At 39.9% G+C, this 18,708-nt stretch overlaps 2 protein-coding genes across 2 annotated transcripts in view; both read left to right on the top strand.

Annotated features, from left to right (window-relative positions):
• The window catches only part of LOC130911205 (S-adenosyl-L-methionine-dependent tRNA 4-demethylwyosine synthase TYW1-like), a 112,793-nt gene extending 107,187 nt beyond the window's left edge, over positions 1 to 5,606 (top strand). The window contains exon 16 of the mRNA XM_057829014.1: positions 3,725 to 5,606. Coding sequence (XP_057684997.1) covers positions 3,725 to 3,946 — 222 coding nt within the window. The 3' untranslated portion in view covers positions 3,947 to 5,606. The remainder of the gene's footprint in view (positions 1 to 3,724) is intronic.
• A 9,038-nt stretch (positions 5,607 to 14,644) lies between these two features.
• The window catches only part of LOC130911234 (calcium-binding protein 8-like), an 81,198-nt gene continuing 77,134 nt past the window's right edge, over positions 14,645 to 18,708 (top strand). The window contains exon 1 of the mRNA XM_057829067.1: positions 14,645 to 14,773. The gene's annotated coding sequence lies outside the window, so the exon portion shown is untranslated. The remainder of the gene's footprint in view (positions 14,774 to 18,708) is intronic.

Genomic DNA, 18,708 nt, shown 5'->3' with positions numbered 1-18,708 from the left:
AGATTATCAGTGGTCTTGTATGTCCTCCATTTTCTAATAATTGCTCCCACAGTTATTTCTTTACACCGAGTGAAGAGTTACAGAAAACGTTTGGCCTCCGTTATTGCCAACAAAGGGTACATAACAAAGTATTAAGATGGAACTTTTGGTATTGATCAAATACTTATTTTTCACCATGATCTACAAATAAATTCTTTAAAAATCAAACAATGTGATTTTCTGTTTTTTTCCCCACATTCTGTCTATCATGGTTGAGGTTTACCCATGTTGACAATTACAGGCCTTTCAAATTTTTTCAAGTAGGGACTTGGATATATAGAGAATGAGATTGACGAAATATGTCTTCATTGTCTTTCAGTGTGTCGGAGATCATATGACTGAGATATTTCACCTGACTGCACGACTTAAACACTTGACCTGCCAACTTATTTATTAAATTATATATAAAACAAAGACGCAGGCAAATGATGAGAACACAAGAGCTTGCCAACAACAAAAACTAAAGCTTACTCAATAATAATGTATTTTTTTTCCATGACACCTATTCTTTCCATCTTGTAAAGGTTTGAAATATTATTTTCTGTCCTATGTATTGCAATTCTTTCAAGCTATATTATGTCTTCTCTCGTGTTATCTCCTTTGTCCTTTACACTTTAAAGATGAATTTGCTCCATTTCATCTCCCTCATAGAATTTGCATGCCAAACTCAATTAGTATTCTGTCCCACACCATCGGCTGGAATCTCCACCAAAAATCAATCAGTAAATTGATTTTTGTACCTCTGAAGTTTCGTACGACTTCTGTCACACTTGTTTGAAACCTCCCACCAAGTCAAAAGCGTTCGACTCATGAATACAGATCACATTATAGGATATGTGGAATGTTTGTCCTGTTAGCCTTTAAGCACCTTTAGTGCCTCTGAATCTGGTATTAGTGCATTGTGGGAGAAACGGAAGGTCACTCGCTTACCTGCTTTGCTCAGTCAGCGTACACACATAACAGGTCTGTGTATCAGCCCCCAGGGGGCTCCTTAACAAGATGGATGGTGGCTAGACTGTGAGAGTGGTGATTGATAAGGAGGGCGCACGTCCAGAAGAGAAGGAAGTCTGAAATCTTACCAAAATACAGCGCAACCTTGAAAGTTTCACAACATGTACCGTAATTTTCAGACAGTAATCCGCAACTTTTTCCTCTCTGTTTGAACCCTTCTGCTTTAATATTGGCATATTTATAGATTTTTCCGGCTTCATACATTATTAACACATGTTCTCGTTAAAAATAAAATGTACATTTTCAATCACACCAGTTTGCGTAGTGGTCCGGCGCATTATGATGGCATTGCTCTTTGAGGTGCGTTCAAAGTCTACCAACTAGCTACTGTAGGTGATGATCTCAAACAAACACATACCTTACATTGGTCTTAACAGGGAGCAGCTGGATTCAGCCATGTTATACGAGCTATGGTATATTCACTGTTACCACTAGAGGATTGTTTATCCACTCATATCAATAAAACTAAATGCAAACACTTTCAAAACAAACCATTACAGCAGCAGAATTTGATTCGAAGCTTTTTTTTCTCTTTTAAATACTTGAGTTAATCGATTAATCGTTGCAGCACCAGTCCAATTCATTCAAATTGGGTGGACTGGCTGTGAATGCTCATCTTTTAGTGTCATTGATGGCGCTGCTAACCCTCCCAGTTAAAATGGGTTGAACATCTAACGCTGTCAATGACAGCCAGAGACATAAATGAGCACCCGCTAAAGGGTTAAATTTTGTCATCGACTTTACTATCGGTTGACGGGGGGGCCTATTTTCAAAAACTTCAAATTCAAATATTTTCAAAACCAAAGCAGCTAGCAACCTAAAACCAAAACAGACACCTCCCTTAGGCATATATGAATCTTCATGAGCAGTGGCATCAGAAATTTTGAAGTCTTTCCCTAATAAAATGCAGATTATTTTTTATATAATATAACAAAACTTAAAATGCTATAAAATTCTCAAATTTTACGCTGGATCCAGAAAAATCAGCAAATGTAGATCTTATCATCAATATTTTCAGGATCAATAGCAATATTTAACATACCATATGTTTTTGCCCATAGTAGCAACTTAATTTTTTTTTTTATTTACTGCAATTTTGACATAAATTTTCAACAGCTAATAAATCACTCAATTTTCACATCAGAAACTTAATACTTGAGAAAAGCATGCAGAATCATCTTAATTCTACTCATCAAAAACAAACATTTTTCTATGTACAATCCCAACTTTAGGTTGAATTCTGATGTCACTATTGTCTCAGCACATCTTGCCGGCTATCTGGCCCTCGTTTGTAAATTAAAATGTTCCATAAAATAAAACCTAGCCGAATTTTTTTGTGTGGATGCAAAATGTCTAAATTACTCGTTTTTTTGCTTAAACAAGTCAGTTGGCTGAAAAAATTCTGACCATTTGAATGTAAAGTTACGCTGCTGTGTATGGATACAAACTCCAACTTGGCGGCCATCACAAAACAAGGGCTTTATTATTTGAAAATTCTTGTAAATGAATGCGTAAATCCTAGAATTTCCATAGATATCAACATAAAACAGTCTAGATTCTTGGTTAAACGCAAAAAACGGGCAGTTATCATTCATTGTATGTACTGTATTGGCCCGAATATAAGACGGTGTTTTTTTTTTTTTTCATTGAAATAACACTGAAAAAGAGGGGGTCGTCTTATATTCGCGGTCTAGACATTATACCCATTCACGACGCTAGATGGCGCCAAATATCATTGAAGCGATGTTCTGTCATGACAGATCTCAGCTACTCTCCCCATTCACGACGCTAGATGGCGCCAGATATCATTGAAGCGATGTTCGGTCATGATAATGATAGATCTCAGCTACTCTTTTTAGTTTAACCAGTTTGCATTATTTTATTGCAATGTTTTTCCTAATTCAGATTTGTTTTAAGACTACAGCTACAGTTAGACTTCACTTTGATGGTTAATTCAGTTATTGCAATTTTGTTGTTTTATCACAATAGATTGGTTTATTTACATTTCAAAAACCAGAAGCCATTCATTTACGAATGTGATTGCACTTTACTTAACATATTTAAATGTTCAGACATTTTGATTTGAATGAGGCAAAATAACATGCTTTTACTCTCAAATACATTGTTCTAATCATTTGTTTAGGATGTACTGTAATTATTTTCTGTATAAAAATTAATTTGGTGTTCAAAAAGTCTTTTTTCAAAGTTGAGTCTTGAAAAATGGGGGTCGTCTTATAATCAGGGCCGTCTTATATTCGGCCAATACGGTAAATATTTCAAGCTAAAGTTACGCTAATTGTTTCCATTCATTTTTTTCCCCACAACGTTTCAAAGTGCATGAATGGTGCTATTTTATATAATAATTACCTTGAATCCTCGACCAAATCACACTTGAGACACTCCGGCCTGCTTGTATGCACTAAAACTTTCATCCTATTTCCACCTAAATCCGGCGTTAGAAGGCAGCGTGTGTTTGAGTTTATCGAAGTGAACGCTGCCAAGACGCTCTGCCTAACCCAGCCCCCTACGGGAAGCCATGGCGCAATGTCTGTAGGATCTGTCTCGTCAACTGATCGTGGAGTCTATGATTTTGTGAAATCTGGGCGGTCTGGCTCAGGTGCAGTCTTGTGCGGAAATGACAGTATTCCAAAAGTTAACTTTTTTTTGTTTCTAGTTCAAGGTGGATGGTGATTGGCATACATGGATCGACTATGAGCGATTCCAAGACCTAGCTCGAGCCCACCAGGAGAGCGGGGGCCTCAGCGTCTTCTCTTCGTTGGACTACATGGCGCCGACCCCTAAATGGGCACTTTTCGGAGCTTTCGAGCAGGGTTTTGACCCGGCAGATACCCGCTTCCAGAGACGCAACAAAGGCAAAGACATCTCCGGTTGCTGATTGTATGAGGCTCTCATTTTCTCATTAATGTGCTTCTTTCTTCTTTGGGTGGGGTGGAGGGAGTTTTTCTAATGAACTGACAGAATTTAATCTTGTGAGCGCCTGATGGTGGTTGATTAAATTAAATTGATCCTCTCAGCAGCTTCATTAGAAGCCTTGTTATTGAGCACCCTTGCCACACTCAAGTTAGATCTGGCCCACTACATCTTGCTATTGTCCCAAAATGAAATCTTTTCATTAATTTTTTTTAACGCAAATTTCTCCCATCCTGGTGGTAAAATGTTAACCACCTTTACAGATTGACGGTACATTCGCAGTTCGACATTTACAAAATCCGGGGAAACTATCCTGGATTATTTGGTGAAAAGGAATTATGTTGAAGATGGTGTCTCATTGGCCAACATGACTGCAAACCCAAAATAAATGTAAGGTCATTTCAATTTTTTATCATAAAAATACAAATGGGAAGTTTTTTTTCCAACACAAATTAGTGTTTTTATTTGTAGCATACTTGTCACGTGTCAGCAAGCACCCCCACCCCAAATTTTTTGGGGGGTTTTTCAGTTTTTTTTTTCTGAGAAACGATGTGCTGTTTTTCACTACTCGTGTATTTTCCTTTCAAATACAAATTGAATGCACAAGTTGTTTTTGTCTGATTTTTACATGGGAAGATGTGTTATATATACCGTAATTTCCCAAATATAAGGCGCACCCGTGTATAATGCGCACCCCAAATTTACTTGTAAAATTTGGGGAAAATTATTGTACCCGTTTATAATGCGCACCCTAATTTTAGCACCAATAAATAGAAGAATACAAGAAAACAGAGCTCGTGTACAGATACAGAGATGTCATTTTACTGACTGGTGAAACACAGCACAAGCATAGCACATTGGTAGTTCAAAACATTACCGTAAACTGACAATATTTACGGTAATAATATGATTTGACAACTTCTCCAACTTACCAGAATCTAGGAGAAAACAAAACGGATGTGACTTTTCTTTTAAAGGCTGCTGTATAACTTGCTCGTTTCCTCATGATGAATAAATGTTTCTTCCATGGATTGATACGGTAAAACTACTGAACTATTGTTATTTGGGTTTGAGTTTCCCGAGGGACCGATATAGTTGACGGACACAGGAAGTGTGTGTCCTTACATTTGTTATGCTCCGAATTGTGGAGCTGCAATAAACGTCGACTCAAATGAGTTCAAGAAACTAAATTCTGTGCTTTATGAAGAGTGAAAAAAGCAGAATTTAACACAGACGAAATCATTCGGCCGATTAGTGTGAAGTGTTACCGAAACAAAATGGTGACGTCACGTACCGTAATGGTCGGCAACGGGTCGCCGCATACGTTTCTTCAACACAACGTGGCCGTGTCAATGAAAAAAAATCGGTTTATATATATATGTAATACATATATATTTCTGTCTCCATCCATGTACCCGTTTATAATGCGCACCATGCGTTTACAAGTTGATTTTGGGGGAAAAAAGTGCGCGTTATATTCGGGAAATTACGGTAACACATATATTCAGCTGCTCATGCAAAGTGTACATGTTACCCTGCTCTATTTTCTTCTGTCTTTGATTAACAGCAAGCTATGACATGCCGTAGGACTGACCTCGTTTTATTCATCATCATCCTCAGAAATTATTTGTTTCAATGCAGCAGTATTACAAAATATTCCAATTATGAGGGTGTATAACATTTGTACACTTCTTGATTAATTGCATTTTAATCACATAGCGATTAGGAGTGCGACAAAATATCGTGATACTTTTTATCTCAAAGGTTATCGATATACTCATGCCATGAATCAGTATTCACTGCTGGCCAAAAGTATTGGCACCCCTGCAATTCTGTCAGATAATGCTCAATTTCTCTCAGATAATGATTGCAATTACAAATGCTTTGGTAGTAATATCTTCATTTATTTTGCTTGCAATGAAAAGCACACAAAAGGGAATGGGGGAAAAAAATTCAATCATTATCATTTTACACAAAACTCCAAAAATGGGCCAGACAAAAGTATTGGCACCCTCACCCTAATACTTGGTAGCACAACCTTTAGACGAAATAACTGCGAACAACCGCTTTCGTTATCCATCAGTGAGATTCTTACAATGCTCTGCTGGAATTTTTGACCATTCTTTTTTGGCCAACTGCTCCAGGTCTCTGAGATTTGAAGGGTGCCTTCTCCAAACTGCCATTTTCAGATCTCTCCATTGGTGGTCTATGGGATTCAGGTCTGGACTCGTTGCTGGCCACTTTAGAAGTCTCCAGTTCTTTCTCTCAAACCATTTTGAAGAGTGTAAAGGGTCGTTGTCCTGCTTGAAGACCCATGACCTCTGAGGGAGACCCAGCTTTCTCACACTAGGCCCTACATTATGCAACAAAATTTGTTGTTAGTCTTCAGACTTCATAATGCCATGCACACGGTCAAGCAGTCCAGTGCCAGAGGTGGCAAAGCAACCCCAAAACATCAGGGAACCTCCGCGATGTTTGACTGTGGGGACCATGCGCTTTTCGTTGAAGGCCTCTGTCAAGTTCAAATACGAATCCTTTGGTAGACATTTATAATATTAGCCCAAATAAGAAGAGAAGACACTCAATTTAGTTGAAAAGCTTGCAAGGAGATGGAGGGGAAACTATGGCTTCCGCCATTGTTCTAAAAAAAAAAAAAAAATCCTTCTTTACGTATCTTTTTATTTGGGATGGCCCTAGCAACAAGAGAGGTGTCAACCTTAACTGGATGGGGAGCAAAGCAGGCGACACCTCTATTAATTTGGCTATGTGTATGCATGTAGGTCGGATTAATACATGGGTGTCAGCACATTCCAGCAAAGCAAAACTGTCTCTGTTGTTGTCTCTGCACTTGGGAAGGCAAGAGTCTTCAAGACTTATTCAAGAAAAACATTCCTTCTTTGTGAGCACAATGAGCAAAAGCATTTCTTCATTGTGAGCAGCTCTAAGCAAAAGCATTTCTTCATTGCAAGCAGCTATTGATTACAGCAATTATATAATATCCTAATAATTATTCCATCAAATAGGTTTCATAAAGCAATAGCATTTAGCAAGTAATAAAATGCAACAATATGATTTCTTAAATGTCCCAGACAGTTTAGTTTCTCAATGTCTGTGGTTTAAACCAATCAGAATGACAATAATAATAATGATGATACATTTTATGTCTAGAGCGCTTTTCAAACCACACAAAGACTCTTCACAAGAGACATGGAATCACAGTACGATAAAAAGGTATTAAAAGGATCAAAGATTAAAAGCACAATAAAAAGAAGTAAAAATTTAACAGAGCTAGGGGTTATGGTGGGCAAGAAAGAGTGAACAGGTTTGTTTTCAGTCTGGATTTGAAAAGTGATAGGGTAGATATGCTGCGACGATCAGGGGGTAGGGAGTTCCAGAGCTGGTGGGCACACTGACTAAAAGATTTTGAATCAAAGGTGGAGAGGCGGACACGGGGGACGGAAAGGGGAAGAATAGTGGTAGAGCGAAGTGAACGGGTTGGATTGTTTAGACGGAGAAGATCGCAGAGGTAGGGAGGGGCCCAGCCATGGAGTGTTTTGAAGGTGATGATGAGGATCTTGTAATTGATTCTTTGTTTGACGGGAAGCCAGTGAAGTTGACGGAGGATGGGGGTGATGTGGTGTGTTGCGGGGGTTCGACTGATGATGCGTGCCGCTGAGTTCTGGAGGGACTTGTTGGGGAGACCATAGAGCAGTGAGTTGCAATAATCGAGCCGGGAGGTTATTAGATTACAGATGACAAGGCAGTTCTATCAAGAGCTAAATATGTCTATAGTTATCAATCACAAAAATGACTCTTTACTGCAGTCAATCATGGAACATACTGTTAAAGCATTCAATACTTTATTATGAGCCTTCAACGGTAAAAGCAAATAGTTAATAACCATTTAATAATTATCAGCCTCATTTTTTTCCTGTGAACCCTATGTTGATGCTTTTTCCCAAAAAGCTCTACGTTTGTCTCATCTGACCAGAGAACATTCTTCCAAAACGTTTTTGGCTTTCTCAGGTAAGTTTTGGCAAACTCCAGCCTGGCTTTTTTTATGACTCTGAGTCAGAAGTTGGGTCTTGCTGGGTATCCTACCATAGAGTCCCTTTTCATTCAGGCGCCGATGGATAGCAGATGCCGACGAATAGTGCGGGTTGACACTGCTGTACCTTCGGACTACAGGACAGCTTGAACCTGTTTGGATGTTAGTCGAGGTTCTTTATCCACCATCCGCACAATCTGTCGTTGAAATCTGTCATCAATTTTCTTTTCGGTCCACATCTAGGGAGGTTAGCCACAGTTCCATGGGCTTTACACTTATTGACGACGCTGCGCACGGTAGAAACAGGAACATTCAGGTCCTTGGAGATGGACCCGTAGCCTTGAGATTGACCATGCTTCCTCACAATTTTGCTTCTCAAGTCCTCAGACAGTTCTTTGGTCTTATTTCTTTTCTCCATGCTCAATGTGATACACACAAGGACACAGGGCAGAGGTTGAGTCAACTTTAATCAATTTTAACTGGCTGAACGTGTGATTTAATTATTGCCACCACCTGTTATGTACCACAGGTAAGTAACAGTTGCTGTTAATTACACAAATTAGAGAAGCATCACATGATTTTTCAAAGGGTGCCAATACTTTTGTGTCAAATGATAATGACTGATCCGAAGCACATAGCCAAGCTGACCAAAGAGTGGCTGCGTAAAAAGCATATCAAGGTTCTGGAGTGGCCTAGCCAGTCTCCAGACCTCAATCCACTAGAAAATCTTTGGATGGAGCTGAAACTTCGTGTTTCTCAACGACAGTCCAGAAACCTAACAGATCTGAAGAAGATTTGTGTGGGAAATGGTCCAAAATCCCTATTTCCATATGTGAAAAGCTGGTGAAGAACTACAGAAAGCATCTGACCTCTGGAATTGCAAACAAAGACTTCTGCACTACATAGTAGCACTGATTTTCTCAGGGCTACAAATACTTATGAACTCCAGTATATTACAATAAATTATTGAAAAATCATACAATGTGAGTACAGGATTTTTTTTAAGATTATGTCTCTATAAGTGGAAATACATCTATGATTGAAATTTCAGACCTCTACCTATTTTCTAAGTGGGTGAACTTGCAAAATCACAAGGGGTGCAAATACTTCTGCTCTCACATAGTAAGTTAATTTTACTGCTTACACTGCACTTCGGGCCATCAACATGTTTTGGCCCCTTTCCACAAAAGTCAAACTCTGCCAATAGTTAAAAAATGCAATCGACACACATTTCCATTGCACGCAAAATGATTTGGCCGGCCGTATGTGAACACTCCGGCCCCTGGGCATTAGGGGGGCCGGGCCCGCCCTGAGAGACTACTGTGCCCGTCCTAGCTCGATTAGACTGTACTTGTAATTTTTTTTTTTTAATCTTTCACAAAAACACACACACACGGAGAGGACAAACCCTCTATTCATCCTATCTTGATCTGTCGTCATCCAATTCAACCAATCTGAGCAGCGAATGAAGGCTATTTCTAGCCAATCACAGATAAGGGAAGCGGGCCGAGTAGTGGGTGCTCATGTTTATCAGTGCATATGTTATGTTTACACTGAAGCACTTTAGTTGAATAAATGCACACAGAATTGCATCATTGTTTTTCGCATACCTGTCAAGTTGTACGGTTTCGGCGTAATTTGTGCAAGTGAGCAATGATTTTTAAATGTGTATGCCATACGTTCAAAATCTGTACGTTTTTCTTGCATTACGGGTTTTTTTTCTCCGTTCGGATATCGTCACCGTTTTGGCAATGAGACAATGTGCGTTACGATGCGTTACTACTTTGGTTGAATGACGAAAGAAAAGTCAGAGACACTGAGAGAGAAGAGTGTTGTGACGCTGTAGCAAACGTGATGCTAGGCTAAGTGGCGCCAATATTTCCTGACTGTAGCCGACAGCCTACAATCTACGCCTAGATATCAAATGCTTAAAGAACTACATGCGAAATGACGGACAGCGGCATTAATAAACAGCCGCCATTTTGAAGCAGTAGACTTCTCAGAGAGGCTCTGTTGTAGTGAACCTTCCTAGCGAACTTAAGTAACTTTTTATCTGAAATACTCCTAAATCAGCAAAATCTTGACTTGAAACTATCTTTAAATGATGAGACAGTTTTAAAGATATAACATGTCGAAAGTAGACAGAAGGGAACTAATGCAAAAACGGTAGCAATTTTAACAACCTTAACAGTTGATTCACAACATTAAACGATTTCCAAACATAGCAAAAGTTGCTATGTTTTTTTTTTTCTTTTCTTTTTTTTTTTAATGAAAAAAAAAACTAATTACTCTTACCTTCACGCAGGGGTCGCGTTAACCGAATATTTTCCGTCGTTGACCGGTTTTTTAAAACGGTGACGGAAAAAAATGAAGTCCATCCGTCATTTTGACAGGTTGCAATTCACACCCCAGACCACAGGGCGGCGAGTGAGCATATTAATTAGCTATTGTCTCTCTTGATGCATGACGTCGTTGGCCTTACTCGGAAAAATGTCAAGGCAACTGAGTGTCCGAAGTTTCTTCACAAAGCCCCAAAACGACGATGGTGTTGATAAAAGAGGTGAAAAAAGAAGGACTGATGCAGTGGAGGATGAAGGACAGCCTCTGCAGCAATCCCACTTGAGACATTTGATTATGCACAAGCGGGCACGCAATGGCGTACCGCACGCATGCTATTTTTAGACCGTGACGTCGCATCGTAAAGCGGAAGTAAAGCCGAAGTGGGACATTATAGACCCACCCTCGCATAGACCTGCTTTTTTGGAACTTGCAGAAACGACTCTAGACATTACGACACATGAAGGATGCTTTCTTCATACGTTTCCGGAACCAAAAACTAGGGAGGAAAAAATGTGAAGACCGAATCAACTTGCGCGGACTTTACCACCAGCTCGGCGAATCCATTCATGTTTCATATGCAGTAAACGTTAGGTTGGGTTGGCATGGTCTTTCAGAGGACAAAGAGGTAAGCCATTTTTATATTTTTAACTTATTTTTTTAGCATAACGTGCCGTACTGCTTCTGTCTGACAATGACCTGAAAAGAATTACAATGGTATTTGACTGCCACTGTTACCGTTTCTGTTATATATATATAAAAAACAACTTTAGTAAGGGGGAAGTGTAAATAAATTATAGGATCAAGATATGTTATCAATGAAAAATTTACAAGTGTTCGTTGGCTGTCACTGAGTAGCATTTGCGATCGCTACACAAAGCTAACTAAATTACCCCCAAGAACGGTAAGAGACGTAGGACAACCAGAGGATATATAAGAAAGACAGGGCTGATGGTAAAGGATAGCTTGTTGAAACAGGAGAATGTCATTGTCAGTCGCGTCGATAAAAAAGCTAAAGCTATGCTTAGGTCGGCTCGTAGCCTACCTACTGTGGCCACGGTCAGCTTTTTTTGTCACTGCGGAGAAAAAGTTACATATTCATCTGCTTGATGTGTGATGGCACGGTGTGGATTCTCTGTTAAGCTTGTTCGGACAGAATATTAATTAAAAATGAATGAAAACTAAATACTAGTGAATATGTCATTATTATCATTTTAAAAATTTAAGTGACGGGTAAAAATAGATTATGACCGGATTTTTATGACACTGTCAGTCAAAATGACAGACAACGAAAAAGTCTAGCGCAACCTCTGCCTTCACGTAACTGAGTTACTAAATCAATTACTTTTTGGGAGAAGTAATTTGTAACTAATTAATTACTTTTTGAAAGTAAGATTAACAACACTCGTCATAAAGATGAAGTCTGCAGAATGAAAAGTGCCGAAAGCGGAGATTTCCTTCTGCCAATTTGTTGCCGAACACAATTTGCCCTCAACTATTGCTGATCACTTCTCAGAATTAGCAAAAGAAATGTTCCCTGACTCAAAGATTGCATCGGTAAGTTAATTTTATCAATTGACCTTGTTCATTTATAATTGGACACTCTAACGAACTACCTTCAAGTCAAACTGAATTGCGAGCTGAAGTGCCATGAAGTGCATCCATCAAGACATGATAGAAATTGCCAAAAGTGCTACATATAATTATAACAAATGTCACCGTTAAATTTTAGTAATCATGATGGACCTGAAGATATTGATTCTTTGATTGCACCAAGTTATTTTTTACAAGTTTCATTTTTACGAGTTTTATTTTTGTTTCATTTTGCACGCTACAGTGGGGCAAATAAGTATTTAGGCAACCACCAATTGTGCAAGTTCTCCTACTTGAAAAGATTAGAGAGGCCGGTAATTGTCAACATGGGTAAACCTCAACCATGAGAGACAGAATGTGGGAAAAAAAACGAAAATCACATTGTTTGATTTTTTGAAGAATTTATTTCCAAATTAGACTGGAAAATAAGTATTTGGTCACCTACAAACAAGCAACATTTCTGGCTGTCAAAGAGGTCTAACTTCTTCTAACGAGGCTCCACTCGTTACCTGTATTAATGGCACCTGTTTTAACTCAATATCGGTATAAAGGACACCTGTCCACAACCTCAGTCAGACAAACTCCACTATGGCCAAGACCCAAGAGCTGTCGAAGGACACCAGAGACAAAATTGCAGACCTGCATCAGGCTGAGAAGACTGAATCTGCAATAGGTAAAACGCTTGGTGTCAAGAAATCAACTGTGGGAGCAATTACGAGAAAATGCAAGACATACAAGACCACTGATAATCTCCCTCGATCTGAAGCTCCATGTAAGATCTCACCCCATGGCGTCAAAATGATAACAAGAACGGTGAGCAAAAATCCCAGAACCACATGGGGGGGGGGGACCTAGTTAATGACCTACAGAGAGCTGGGACCACAGTAACAAAGGCTACCATCAGTAACACAATGCGCCGCCAGGGATTCAAATCCTGCACTGCCAGACGTGTCCCCCTGCTGAAGCCAGTACACGTCCTGGCCCGTCTGCGGTTCGCTAGAGAGCATTTGGGTGATCCAGAAGAGGACTGGGAGAATGTGTTGTGGTCAGATGAAACCAAAATAGAACTTTTTGGTTGAAACACAGGTTCTCGTGTTTGGAGGAGAAAGACTACTGAATTACATTTGAAGAACACCATACCCACTGTGAAGCATGGGGTTGAAAACATCATGCTTTGGGGCTGTTTTTCTGCAAAAGGACCAGGACGACTGATCTGTGTAAAGGAACGAATGAATGGGGCGAGAGATTTTGAGTGAAAATCTCCTTCCATCAGCTGTCAGGATTAGTCAGGTGAGCGTTGGAACCAGAATGCAGATTCAGCAACAGACATGAAAGTTTGGCCGGGAGGCCGTTTATTGCAATCAGCAGCAGAATGTAGGAAATGCAACGAGATGCAGACCAGATTACTTGAAAGCAGGAGTGGTAGGGATTCCGTCAAGAAGAGCAGGCAGGATATCACAGGAAGGCGGTCTCAGGACGTGAAGCTGTGTGCTAGAACGATCAGACAGTGAAGTGAAGTGAGTCTGCCACTTAAATACTCCCCAAACGATGATTGGTGGCAGCTGTGCCCAGCTGAGAGGCGGGAAAGGTAAATGAGTGAACCAGATAGGCAGGGGACATGACATCAGCAAGGGCATTGAAGATGAAATGTGGCTGGGTCTTTCAGCATGACAATGATCCCAAACACACAGCCAGGGCAACAAAGGAGTGGCTTCGTAAGAAGCATTTCAAGGTCCTGGAGTGGGCTAGCCAGTCTCCAGATCTCAACTCCATAGAAAATCTGTGGAGGGAGTTGAAAGTCCGTGTTGCCCAACGACAGCCCCAAAACATCACTGCTCTAGAGGAAAACTGCATGGAGGAATGGGCCAAAATACCAGCAACAGTGTGTGAAAAACCTGTGAAGAGTTACAGAAAACGTTTGGCCTCCGTTATTGACAACAAAGGGTACATAGCAAAGTATTGAGATGAACTTTTAGTATTGACGAAGTACTTCTTTTCCACCATGCTTTGCAAATAAGTTCTTTAAAAATCAAACAATGTGATTTTCAGTTTTTTTTTTTTCCCCACATTCTGTCTCTCATGGTTGAGGTTTACCCATGTTGACAATTACTGGCATCTTTAATATTTTCAAGTGGGTGAACTTGCACAATTAGTGGGTGACTAAATACTTATTTGCCCCACTGTATATACAGCGTTTTAAGATTAGTCACCAATTTGTAAGGGCATACGTCACTAGTTGTAAGATTGCCAACGGCCTCGGGCTGACAGGCATGTTTTCGTTTGTCTTATAGTCTAGATTTTACGATGAACTACCACTTGTGACTTCAGTGACAGAAAATATTTCAGTGCACTGATGTAGTAATGTACGGGTAATAACGCCACTGTTCAGGCTAAATTCATGTTGAAGAAGTGTGCCCCCCTAAAAAAAATGTAATGCCCCCTCTGTAATTTCTTACCGCAGCCAGGTCTGGTACTGTGTGTTTGGGGGGTGGAAACACATTTGGCGGTAAATCCCCGCCGCACACGTGCAACAACAGTAAAAAGTCTGTCGTTCAGGCAAATCAGCGACCGGGTGGCGACGTCACCGCCGACAGCCAATCGTTCCCCTCGCGCGCGCGCGCTTCTTTCGTCCGTCTCCCTCATCCTCCTCACCCTCATCTTCATCTCAGTCTTTTTCCCGCTGCAGGAGAACGATGAGGAGGAGGATGAAGGAAGAGCATCCCGCCACTTGTCGCCTTGGGAATGTTTTTTTGTTGACGACAGGATTTTAGGAGGGACCACAGCATAGAACCACAACCATACACGCACGAGCGGGTGAGTCGTCCGATCGGTTGTCGCACCTGTTGGGTGATTGACACACACCTACGTGAGCTTGATTGATGCGTGTGGTGAGGGCTGTTTTGTACTGGAACTCCTACCCAAATAGGCTGGCTGTGCGGCTTTTCCCACTCTGCTACCGTTCTCTCCACTCCACAAAAAAAGTAAATTTACAATAAAAATTACAGCAATGATTGCCGATAATTTACCATTAATAAAGACGGGAAAACCCATAGGTGGAGTTTGACTTTTGGGGCTGGGGTGGGCACAACATGTTGATGACCCCGAAACGTAGTGTCAGCAATAAAATGAACTTACAAAAATATTTATAATCATAAGTTGACAATGAGTGTTTTTTTGTTTCCCATCATTCTTGAAGGGAATTCTACAGTAAATCAGGCTGCTTAGGCAATACTTTTCGGCAAGATTGTCATCCATTGAATATGGTACGCCTGCTGGTGTCGTGCCAATGTAGTTACCCCAGTCAATAATTGTATCCCGTGGGCGGAGCCATATAGAGATAGATTTGTGTCTTTATTATTCAATCAAAAAAATGTGTTTGAATGCAAAAATAAATTTGAAACTCAATCTGTTTGAATGCAAAAATAAATTTGAACCCCCCCCCCCCCCCCCCAAAAAAAAATGCATGTAAACGCTATTGTTCTTTGATTTTTTTTTTCTTTTTTTTTCTTTTATTGAAGTCAAGTGTTTTTTGATTGAAGCAACTTTTTGGATTGAAGTAATGTTGATGTGTTTTTGGGCCATATTTTGGCTAGGACATTTGTGTCTATATTGTTCAATGAAAAAATAAGTTGCTTCAAAAAAATATAGATTTTAAAAAAGAAAATCACTTCAATAAAAAAAAAGAAACATTTCAATCATAGAAAAAGTTTTTAAATGCGAAAAAATATCTGAGATTGAAAAATTTGCATTTGAACACTTAAGTTTTCACTGAAAAAGTTTTCTTTGAATGAAGCAATCCTTTTTGTGTTTGGGCCATATTATGATTAGGACATTTGTGTCTAAATCATTCAATCCCCCCAAAAAGTTGCTTCAATCCAAAAAAATATTTTCGGTCAAAGAAAAAAAATCCTTTTTGAAAATATTTTTTTTCAAAAACATTTTTTTTCAAATTATATGCAAAGCAAATGACCGTCTAAGGTGCTCGAAAAATAATTTTGACCTATTATAAAAAATTTTTTTTTTTGTTCATTTCATTCATTTTTGTTGCAGTTTTATTGCTTTTCAACTTTTATATATATATATTTAGGAAAGTCATTTACATGCAATGACACTTTTCGGACACCAGGGGGGCCTGGCCCCCTCTGACCCCCCTATAAAATCCGCTTATGGGAAAACCATAAAATACATGTAAGAATTGGTGTAGTTTTTCACAAGCTATAAATATGACAATAGATTTTTTTTTTAAAAAGGAAAATGCAACCGGGATGCGAACCCAAACTGTCAAGTAGGAGTGGGAACCTCTTGGTACCTCACGATACGATTTGCGATACAAAGCTTACGATAGCGTTGATCTCACGATATGGCGATACAACGATTACCGATATATTTGTCACGAAATCAACCTATTTTACAAAACGACTGATAAACAGAAAAAGAAGCTTCTGTTGTGAATTTGAATGAGTTTACCACTAGTAGACATCCAATCCATTTGAACTGGGAGGGTGGCAGCGAATGAACATTCGTTCATTCGCTGCCATCCCTCCCACTTCAAACGGATTGAACGTCTATGGCCATCAGTGGCTGCCAATGCTAGGCAACGAGGTAATTTCGGGGCATTTTAGATCATTAGTTTATTGATTTTTGAGTCACTTCCTGTTGATTTCGGGGCATTTTATGAGTCACTTCCTGTTGATTTTGATTTACGGAACAGGAAGTGGCCCAGGAATCCCACAAATGAATTGGCAGTGACTCAAATGCAACAGGAAGTGACCTGTAAATGCACTAAAATGAACAGAAATTGACGTGTAAATGGCCTGAAAATCAGAAAGAGTGTCTGTGAAATCTCTGGTTTGGAATGTATGAACGTTCGTTCAACCCTCCCAGGCTAAATGGATTGGGCGTCGGGCGCCATCAATGGCAGCCATAGAGTTAACTGAGACACTATTATAGTTGAAGATTTTGATAGCAACTTGTTGGTTCCTTTTTTTTTTTTTTTTTTTTTTTACTATATCTCGATTCTTGGCAGGTGAATATTGATAACCTTTTAGGATACAAAGTATCACGATATATCACCATTTCAATATTTTGTTACACCCCTACTGTCAAGTGTGGTGACGACCGAGCTACTGAAGGACTCTGAGCTTGCCTTGCACCGGTACCACTCTAAAATGACATCCTCGGTATCAAGGAGTACTAAAATATATATCACGGTTTATATACCCGTTCTGATGCTGTGCAATGTGTACTTTTCGAGATTTTTTTCATCCTTTGATGATTAACGCATACGCGGAGATTGAGGGGAGGCAGACGGGGCAGTGTCCCCCCCAAATGACCGAAATAGCATGTACAGTGGGGCAAATAAGTATTTAGTCAACCACTAATTGTGCACGTTCTCCCACTGTACATACAGTATTGGCCAAAAGTTTGGAGACACCTCAAAGGTGGATACTTTGAAGAATGTAGAATATAAAACCTGTTTTCAGTTTTTTTACTTTTTTCCATGCCAGATGTTCATTCATAGTTTTGATGTCTTCAGTGAGAATTTACAATATTAGTGAAAATATATAAAACGCAAAAATGATGAAGTGTGCCCAAACTTTTGACTTTTGTTTCTGATTCGACAACATGTTTTGCCCCCAGTCCCACAAAAGTAAAACTCCGCCTATGATAACAAACTATAAAATGTAAATATAGGCTGGTTACAAACTGTAGAAGTGCTGGTTGTCTCGTTACCTGTAGGCTTTGAGTTTTGTTGCGTTGTGCTGTAATTCCAAGTGCTTCCTTGTTGAATTGGATGTTGAGATTTTAGCGGTCGACATTCTTTTTGAACAATTAGCATCTTGAATATAAGTAGCAGTTTACATGGCGACTCTGCTACGCGAAGACGCAATGACTGTGTTGCGTAGTGGCCTCGCGTGCATATGGTGTCGACGAAGACGAAAAATTCTGAATCCTGCCTCCAAAGTGGAAGAATTCGATTACGGGGGATTGCGGAGGGCTACCTCGGCATGCATATCAAAGGCTCCCACGGCGCAAGATAACGCCAGCACTCGTACACGTCACATTTGGCATGCGCAGCGGTGCTACTAAACATCAAAAACAGCAAATATGGCATAATGTCGGCTTTAATTTACTGTTTTAATAATATTTTTAAATTAAATATGTTGAATGTATCCATTTTTGTGCCTTTTTGAACAAAAGAAAAATGCCATTGCTTCCAGTGGGCGGGCATATTTTTTTCCGGGCTGAGGGAGCTTGGTGGGGTCAAAGTGCATCATTATCTGTCGCCCTGTAAATCTGCACTGCCCCCTAGGACCTGGCATGAATACTACATCGTTTTAATGCGAAATTGCGACATTGTTCAAATGGAGACGCAAATGCAAATTTGAAATTTTTCGTATTCTCGGAGAGTCACCATGTAAACGGCCCCTTAGTGAGACGGGTGGACTTCTTGGTGGGTCTTGGAAAGGAATTGGCTCACTCTCATGTAAGGCCAAAGAAGGCGCAGAAGGAAAAACTGCTTCGGCAACAACACTCCAACACCTAGCCCCAGGAAAAGGGCGAAGTGTCATTTGTCACCCATAAAAAATGTTTTTTTTTTATTACACCGTCCCTTGTACTGTAGGCCTGGCCTTTATGGAAGAGTGGCAAGAAGAAAGCCATTCCTCAAAGATATCCATAAAAAGTCTCGTTTAAAGTTTGCCACAAGCCACCTGGGAGACACACCAAACATGTGGAAGAAGGTGCTC

This window comes from Corythoichthys intestinalis, unplaced genomic scaffold (genome assembly GCF_030265065.1).
Source record: "Corythoichthys intestinalis isolate RoL2023-P3 unplaced genomic scaffold, ASM3026506v1 HiC_scaffold_23, whole genome shotgun sequence".
Taxonomy (NCBI): Eukaryota; Metazoa; Chordata; class Actinopteri; order Syngnathiformes; family Syngnathidae; genus Corythoichthys; species Corythoichthys intestinalis.
Note: the sequence above shows the minus strand (reverse complement) of the source record. Positions and strands in the feature narration are given on the sequence as shown.